Below are 9,361 nucleotides of genomic sequence, written 5' to 3' on the forward strand. Positions count from 1 at the left end.
TAAAGTAATTGAGATCTTTCATCCTAACCAAATATAGTCGAGTTTAAAATACTATGAGGAAAGGCTGGCAGTAAAATTACTGCCATAATTATTTAATCTCAACATAAATTCTGTGACCAAATGTAGGGAAAACACATAGATGATTTTAACTGTAGTTTAAGGTTTAAGCAAAAAACCTCAAATCCAACCCGTTTTCTTTCTTCCCTTTCCGCCCCTCCCCAACCCCACCCCATAATGGATGCTCGGTTGACTGCCTTTGCACGGTCTCTTTGTCTGAAGGATGCAAACAGTCTATGGATGCTAGGGAAAAAGGGGTGGGGGAGAGATTACCTCATCCCATGTCGTTTGCACCAATCACCACTCTCCTGTCGTGGCTTCTCTGGGCAGATTGAGGGGTCTGGACCAACAGGAAAAGGCCCTGGCCCATCCCCATGGTGACCGAGTTGTATATAGGGAGCCGCATCCGCCTTTGCGCCGCAGGTTCTCTTACATCGACCGCCTAAGAGTCGCGCTGTAAGAAGCAACAACCTCTCCTCTCCTCTCCTCTCCGCCATCTGCTCTGCAGCCGCGAAGCAGCAACCATGGTAAGAATGTGTTTTTTCCGGCTCTTTTTGGCCGGTGGGTGGAGTCAGAACCCTGGGATATTCTTGGAAAACCTTAAGCTCTTTTCTTTTGTAATCTCTTTGGGTTCCGGTAGTCTTACGCTGTGTGAGGTTTAGCTTTGTTCTACCCTAAATCCTTAAGCCCCGCTGCCGACGCAGTGCGGGAGCTGAAACCCGGGTAGAAATGTGCCCAGGACGCTGGAGAATCATGGGGAAGAGCAAAGGCGGCGCGAGGGGTTTTTGTTACCCGAGAACCCTACGGGACCACAAGCAGCCCATCTGCAGTGCGGGAAGGGTCTGGGGCCGGAAAAGGCGGTGGTTGTGTCCTGTACTGGGCCCTTGCATTTCTGAGCCAGGATTCGTTTAATTCCAAGAATCCCTTTTCTTTCTTATATCGCTCCCAAGAGAGGGGAGGGGAGGAGGAGGAGTCTAAAAAAAGAGGAAGAAAGGAAAAAAAAAAAAAAAAAAAACCTTCACATACCAAACGGGGCTGGCTAGTGGTGTGGAGCTAGGGGATTGAGGGGGCAGGAAAAAAGACAAATCCGAGCCTTGGGTTTGTACAAAAAGATTCCTCGCAGGTTGTTGGCATTTTAGAAAGAAACCCATGTATTAACGGGAAAATAAATAATAATAATTTTTAAAAAAGGTTTAGTTTTCTGTTGGAGCCCTTGGCAGCCGGTGTCAAGGAGGCGCAGGGGCGGAGTTGTTTGTTTCTTGCTTTTCTGGCGTTGGGCGGGGTTCGCCTCACTAAACCTCTTCTGTCAGGAAAGAATTATAATAAAAGTCTTTCATCATTGTGGAACTGTGGGCTTCAAAAGGTATTTTAATTCACTATTAAAACTTAGATGACGTTTTTTTCTTGAGCAAAAATTCACTTGACAATGAGGATGACCCGCCCTGAGAAAGAGAGACAGAGATCCAGAGACCTAAACTGTAGAGGCTGCATGGATATAGAGGAGAGAGAAAGCCCACTTTGTGAAGCCCGGGGTACCCCAGTTGTCCCGATTAAGGGAAACGCCCTTCCCCGCTCCCCCGCCCCCTTAAGTCAGTGAATAGACAATGAAAGGTGTAGCCCTTTAGGGGCTATATTCTTTAGATTATAGAGAACGTTTCTATAGAATATGAATGTTAAGGGGAGGGTAGGGATTCTCAGAAAAAAGAAATACTATTTTGTTTTAAATAAATATTTCATTATCTTTTCACCGGACTTTAATTTCTTTTGTTTGGTAGCATCTTGTGTGAACTTAGGAACTGGTTTCTTAAAAGTACTAATAATTTTTCAGTTTTTTACAGTGGAAAAGATTCAGGGAAATTTTTTAAAAAGAAAAAAATTGCTGCAAAGGAGAATTATACTTCATCCAGCTGTCTTTTGTTCCAGTGCATCTTTATTAATTCATTTCAATTCAGGAACACGGTCCTAGGCTGGGTCAGAGGAGGAACACTGGCAAAGCAGCACAATGAGATCATGTAGGCAGTTGCTGGAAATAGAGCTGTTCTGTTAAATAATGTAGCAAAGAGTACAGGCCAGCACCAGGCACAGCAAATACAGCAATGCAGCAGTGCAGCAGTGCAGGAGGCCAACCTTGTCTTTCTTCTAACCCCCTAATATTGATGGATTCCGATTCCGCAGACAGACTGCATAGGGTGTGGCTTCTAGCCTCAGCTGTAGTACAGATGTCCATGTTGAAATATACTAAGTCCTATTTAGAAGAAACCTTCATCTCTACTTAAAGGAAAAGAAAGCAATGAATTCCAATTACTATTTGAATGCAATTTATTTCATTTTACAAAATTTGTGCTTTGACTATTTTTTAACATAAAAAATCTTCCATTCAACCATAGCTGTAGGAACAATGGGCTTGCACTATGTGCTAAATTGCGCCAAGGTGACATTATTATTCAGACCACACATATTTGCAGCATTTGTAGCAGGTGCTTTTCATTAACCATTTTTCTCTTATTAGGAATATGACGCAAATAAATTTGAAAAATGCCTGTAAATTACTAGAAATAATTTTTTAATTTACTGAAAATTCAAAATGCTAATACAGCTTAATTTTATAATTTTTCTTTCTTTCATAGCGTGAGTGCATCTCCATCCACGTTGGCCAGGCTGGTGTCCAGATTGGCAATGCCTGCTGGGAGCTCTACTGCCTTGAACATGGCATTCAGCCTGATGGCCAGATGCCAAGTGACAAGACCATTGGGGGAGGAGATGACTCCTTCAACACCTTCTTTAGCGAGACAGGCGCTGGCAAGCATGTGCCCAGGGCAGTGTTTGTAGACCTGGAACCCACGGTCATTGGTGAGTTGATGGATCTGTCCTGGGTTCTCCATTGATCACATAAAACATATTGTCTTTCTTACCTCCCATCCCCTCACCAGAGTTGAGCAGGCTTGTGCAGGTTATTAATGAGGAGTGACTGGTTTCCTTTCCAGATGAAGTTCGCACTGGAACCTACCGTCAGCTCTTTCACCCTGAGCAGCTCATCACAGGCAAGGAAGATGCTGCCAATAACTATGCCCGAGGCCACTACACCATTGGCAAGGAGATCATTGACCTTGTCTTGGACCGAATTCGTAAACTGGTATGTTTATCCTTGATAATATAGTAAATTAATGATCATAAGGAAGACATTTGAAACAATGCTGTTTATTATAAAAACAAATGTAGTGGTTAGATAAATTATTCCTTTTTTAAAAATTCAATTAAAACATGAACTGTTTAGCATCATTTTGTAAATATTTAGGTTTTTCATTTAAGAAATATTGAGTAATTCGAAGAATGTCTACATTTTTCTTTTCTTTTTCTTTTTAATGGTGCTGGGGGTCAAGTTCAAAGCCTTATACATGTCAAACAAGTGCTATATCACTGAACTACCACCCCAGATTCCTTACACTGTTTAAAAAGCATTTGTCAATGGGGCTGGGAAGGTAGCTCAGTGGTAGATGTGCTTGCCTAGCATGTGCAAGGCACTGGATTCAATCTCTAGTATGGTAAAGAAATAAAAATCATTCTTCAAAATAAGATCTAAAATAAAAGTTTATTTACTATGATTATAGCACAAAAATTAAAAATTTATCTTTTCTTTTCTAACAGGCTGACCAGTGCACAGGTCTTCAGGGCTTCTTGGTTTTCCACAGCTTTGGTGGGGGAACTGGTTCTGGGTTCACCTCCCTGCTGATGGAACGTCTCTCTGTTGATTATGGCAAGAAGTCCAAGCTGGAGTTCTCCATTTACCCAGCCCCCCAGGTTTCCACAGCTGTAGTTGAGCCCTATAATTCCATCCTCACCACCCACACTACCCTGGAGCACTCTGATTGTGCCTTCATGGTAGATAATGAGGCCATCTATGACATCTGTCGCAGAAACCTTGACATTGAGCGCCCAACCTACACTAACCTGAATAGGCTGATAGGTCAAATTGTGTCATCCATTACTGCTTCCCTCAGATTTGATGGAGCCCTGAATGTTGATCTGACAGAATTCCAGACCAACCTGGTGCCCTATCCCCGCATCCACTTCCCTCTGGCCACATATGCCCCCGTCATCTCTGCTGAGAAAGCCTACCATGAACAGCTTTCTGTAGCAGAGATCACCAATGCTTGCTTTGAGCCAGCCAACCAGATGGTAAAATGTGACCCCCGCCATGGTAAATACATGGCTTGCTGCCTGTTGTACCGTGGTGATGTGGTCCCCAAAGATGTCAATGCTGCCATTGCCACCATCAAGACCAAGCGTACTATCCAGTTTGTGGATTGGTGCCCCACTGGCTTCAAGGTTGGCATTAATTACCAGCCTCCCACTGTGGTTCCTGGTGGAGACCTGGCCAAGGTGCAGCGTGCTGTGTGCATGTTGAGTAACACCACAGCCATTGCTGAGGCCTGGGCTCGCCTGGATCACAAGTTTGACCTGATGTATGCCAAGCGTGCCTTTGTTCACTGGTACGTGGGTGAGGGGATGGAGGAAGGAGAGTTTTCTGAGGCCCGTGAGGACATGGCTGCCCTAGAGAAAGATTATGAAGAGGTTGGTGTGGATTCTGTTGAAGGAGAGGGTGAGGAAGAAGGAGAGGAATACTAAAGTTAAAATGTCACAAAGGTGCTGCTTTTACAGGGAAGCTTATTCTGATTTGAACATTGAAAAGTTTTGGTCTGATCAGTTAATTTGTATGTAGCATTGTATGCTCTCATATATAATTACTGACCTATGCTTTAAAACATGAATGCTTTGTCACAGACCCAGGCTGTCCATTTCTCTGATGGGTTTTGAATAAAGTATTCCCTGTCTTAAATGAGTTGTCTTGTGTTTTCTATTTGGGTGTCTGAATTTTGTTTTGTTTTTTAACCAGGAATTGAACCCAGAGGGACTAAACCACAGAGCTACATTCCCAGCCCTTTCTATTTCTTATTTTGAGACAGGGTCTCACTAAGTTTTTAGGGCCTCAGTAAGTTACTGAGGCTGGCTTTGAACTTGTGATCCTCCTGCCTCAACCTCCCAAGCCTCTGAGTTTATAGGCATGCACCACTGCACCTAGCTGAAAAATTTTATGTGTTCAGTACATTGAGAACAAAGGATACCCTGCTAGTGGTTTATGCATATACTATTAAGTACCTTTATTTTATTTTAAATTATTCTAGAATATTATAACTTTTTTTCCTTCCTGAAATTTTTATTTTTAACTGATACACAAAAATAAAAGTTGCAAATATTAATGGGTTATCATGTAATGTTCAATATGTGTATACACTGAGTAATGTTTAAATCACATCTTTTATCTTCTCATTTATCAATTTCTTGTGGTGAAAGCTTTCAAAATCCTTTCTTCTAGTTTCTTGAAATATACAGTATCTATAGTCACAATACTAGTGCAATAGTAACCCCAGACTTTCTGCTTATAACTGTAGATTAGTACTCACTGATCAAACTTTTCCCAACCTTCTCAGGATTTTAAAACTTTTTAAATAAAATATAAAATGTATATCTAGAGATTACCATTAGAGAGTCAGGTGTGATGGCGTACTCCTGCAATCCCAGCAATTTAGGAGGTTGAAGCAGGAAGATCACTAGTTCCAGACCAGCCTCAGCAATTTAGCAAGACCCTTGTGGTATGTGTGAGGTGGGGTGGGAGTGGGAGGCATTACTATTAGATAGCATCGCATACTATTTTTTAAGTTTTGACTTCAGTATAATAAAATTAAACTGATAGTACTTTTTAGAATTTAAAGTTGCTAATACATAGCCAAAGTCATCTTGTTGGCTACTGAATCTCTTATTAGTAACAGATAAATAATGAATATTTCAAATATATCTAGTCATAAACTTTTCATGCCCTTTCAATTCCTTGGCATATATATATGACATATGCTTTCTCTGCCCAGGGGTTCTCAGAAGAAGTCTTCTCTCTCCAAGTAAGGGCCTCCTATTTTAGACATAGATGTTCATCTATTTTCTAAACCTGCTTTTGGCTGAATATCATGTTGTAAAAGCTTAATAAATTTATTCACTCTACTGTGTTAATTACATATCTGAATGTTAATTCTCCAAGGATATTCTTATTTTAATATGAGCCAAAGAACAAAGCTCTAATAGTGCAGTTGCAGACATCAGTACCAACATTTAGAAACAGTTTTGGACTCAGAATTTCTCCAAAAATAGACCTTTGTTGCCAGTCCAACTGACTAAAAGGCTTTTTCTTCTCAACAACAGCCAGTTGTCTTCCACCTCTCACATTTCCTTTTTCTTTTCTTTTTTTTTGTTTGGGGTGGGGGATCTGGAGATTTAACTCTGGGGCACTTTACCACTGAGTTACATCCCAGCCCATTTTCCTTTTTTTGTTTTTTTAATTTGGAGACAGTCTCACCAAGTTGCTGTTTAGGGTCTTGCGAAGTTGTTGAGGCTGACCTTGAACTTGCAATCTGTCTGTCTCAGCTTCCCCAGCTGCTGGGATTACAGGTTTGTGCCACCATGCCTGGCACATATTTTCTTGTTCTGGATGAATATGGAGTGGTAATGTAATAATTTGGGAGGGCTGGGGTCCACCCAGAAGCTTTGTTTAGTGGGCCCTGGTGACCACAGGTGCTGGTTTCATACATGATTCCTTTGAAGCTAAAACTTCTTTAAAATACCTGCCTCACAAAGCAACAGTGCTGTGGTACTGTCCCCTCTCCTACCTGGCCTGAGATGTTTACCTCCTGTCACTCCCTAGTGTGCACACACACACATTACAAATGTAAACTCCATGAGGGTAGACACTATTGTTCACTAAGTATGTGGAAGAATGTCTGGCCCATTTTATGAAGGTCTTCAGTAATTGCGGAATGGATTAACACAAGAGTAATAAATAGGTAACTCTTCTACCCTTAAAAAATTCAGTGTCTAGTGAAAAAAGAGGAAATGTAGGTATTGATTCTTTTTTTTTTTTTTTTTTTTTTTTTGGTACCGAAGATTGAACCCAGGGGCGCTTAACAACCGAGACACATCCCCAGCTCTTTTTAAATATTTTATTGAGAGACAGGATCTTGCTGAGTTGCTTAGGATCTTGCTGAGTTGCTTAGGGTCTTGCTAAGTTCCTGAGGCTGCCTTAGCTTCTTGAGCCACTGGGATTACGGACATGTGCCATTGGGCCTGGCTTGATTCTTGTTTATTGCCCATTAACACATTAACTCATCCCTTCTAACCTGATGGTCACTTGGTGGAGAGTACCAAACAACCAAACACTGCATCATATGGGATAATTTCTTTAGTAGAAAATTATCCAAACAACATGATCAAAAATCTAGACTAGGGTGACATTTGTGATTCTCACTTTATGAAACTACTTTTTGGAACAGAAAAAATAGACACAGTGCTACATTTTGATGCAAAAAAACCACATGTAGATCTGTTTGTCTGGGCTTTTGAGTTTATATATATTAATGTTCTCATGAAGCCATAATGGAGAAGTTTATTTATGCCAGCACAGATGAAGTTTATAGAGATAGTCTTAATAATTTTAAAAAATATTTATATTTATTTTTTAGTTGTAGGTGAACACACAATCTTTATTTTATTTTTATGTGGTGCTGAGGATCAAACCCAGTGCCTCACTTATGCTAGGCAAGCACACTATCACTGAGCCACAATCCCAGCCCTTGATAAGGAATTTGATGAATCATCACCCAAACACCTATAAATCATCATCCAAAGGAGCTCTGAGTGTTTCATAGGACATTACTGGGAATAATACAAGTAAATAGGAAAAGCTGTATTCGTGGATCAGGGCTTCAACCAAAAAATTTCCTTTATGCTACTGTTGTAGCCCTCCCAAAAGCATTTCTTACTGTCCTTGAAAGGAGAAAACAAGTGAAATTTATAGCATCAGAACCAATTCTGAAATGTCAGTTGTCCAATTTGCCAAAGAACTAATACAACTGATAAGAGACCAATTCATTGATTATGTTATGAGTTATTGAATGAAGTCAGAAAAAAATCATGTATTTGAATGAAAACCTAAAATGTCTTAGAATAAAGGAATAAAAGAAAACAATTGAGTGGTGCAGAGAAAATTTTCACAACTGGAAGAATACAGAAAAAGCATTAGAATCCTTTCCAATACAACTACCATTTAGATAATCAATGTAGTTTCCAAAGAAGAAAATTACCCTACCTATGAATCAAGTGACCAGGGCTGGGGTTGTACCTCAGTGGTAGAGTGCTTGCCTACCACATGTGAGGCACTGGGTTTGATCCTCAGCACCACATAAAAATTAAAAAAAAAAAAATAAATAAAGGTATTGTGTCTATCTACAACTAAAATATAAATATTAAAAATAAATAAATAAATAAAATAAAGACATGTGTCCATCTACAACTAAAAAAAAAAGGAAAGAAAAAAGAAAAAGAAATCAAGTAACCAAATGAAGTGCTGTATTTTCATTTGGAATTAGATTAATGACTTTATGTATTAAATTAAAGTGCAAAGTACCATAAGCTTTGGAAGAATTTCAGTACTGGCACAGGATTTAAACATCAAAATTCTTTCAGAAAATTTCTCCGGAAATTAGAAAATAGTATGCATAGACTCTCTCCAGGGGTGGGCCAGGAAAGAATCTCTTGGTTCTAAGATCAAAGACAGGTAGTGGTGCTGGATGGACGGATGGTCCCAGTTTCCCAGCCTCTCCCAGTGCCTAGAAAACGGCTCAAGTTTTCCTTTTTAGGCAAAATTGGATGAATATTATGCTCTATTTCAGCTCTTTTTAATTTCGATTTTTTTTTTTAAGTCGGACACAAATCTTTATTTATTTTTATGTGGTGCTGAGGATCGAACCCAGGGCCTCGCATGTGCTAGGTGAGGGCTCTACCGCTGAGCCACAACCCCAGCCCCTAATTTTGATTTTTTTATGAATTTATTTTTGGTACCAGGGATTGAACCCAGGGGTGTTCAACCCCTAAGCCATATCCCCAGCTTTTTTTTTTTTTTTTTTGAGATAGGGTCTCAGTAAGTTATTTAGGGCCTCCCTAAGTTGCTAAGGCTGGCTTTGAACTTGTAATCCTCCTGCCTCAGCCTCCTGAGCAGTTGGGATTACAGGTGTGCTCTACCATCTACCATGCCTAGCTATTAAAAAAAAAAAAAATATATATATATATATATATATATATTTGTTTGTTTTATTTACTTTTATGTGGTGCTGGGGATGGAACCTAGTGCCTCACATGTGCAAGGCAAGCACTCGACCGCTGAGCTATAACCCTAGCCCCTATTCAGTTGTTTTTTTTAAAG

The 9,361-nt window shown here is 40.2% G+C and overlaps 1 protein-coding gene and 1 pseudogene across 1 annotated transcript; both read left to right on the plus strand.

The window, feature by feature from the left end:
* The first annotated feature begins 494 nt into the window (after nucleotides 1-494).
* On the plus strand, nucleotides 495-4,894 carry LOC114103933 (tubulin alpha-1A chain). Its single transcript, XM_027949796.2, has 4 exons — nucleotides 495-584; nucleotides 2,685-2,907; nucleotides 3,042-3,190; nucleotides 3,703-4,894. Exons 1-4 carry the CDS (start codon nucleotides 582-584, stop codon nucleotides 4,681-4,683), a joined length of 1,356 nt encoding a protein of 451 aa, XP_027805597.1. The 5' UTR covers nucleotides 495-581; the 3' UTR covers nucleotides 4,684-4,894.
* Nucleotides 4,895-6,567: 1,673 nt separating this feature from the next.
* Nucleotides 6,568-8,214, plus strand: LOC114103870 (dTDP-D-glucose 4,6-dehydratase-like; annotated as a pseudogene).
* Nucleotides 8,215-9,361: the final 1,147 nt, after the last annotated feature.

The sequence above is a fragment of the Marmota flaviventris genome, chromosome 3 (assembly GCF_047511675.1).
Source record: "Marmota flaviventris isolate mMarFla1 chromosome 3, mMarFla1.hap1, whole genome shotgun sequence".
NCBI lineage: Eukaryota > Metazoa > Chordata > Mammalia > Rodentia > Sciuridae > Marmota > Marmota flaviventris.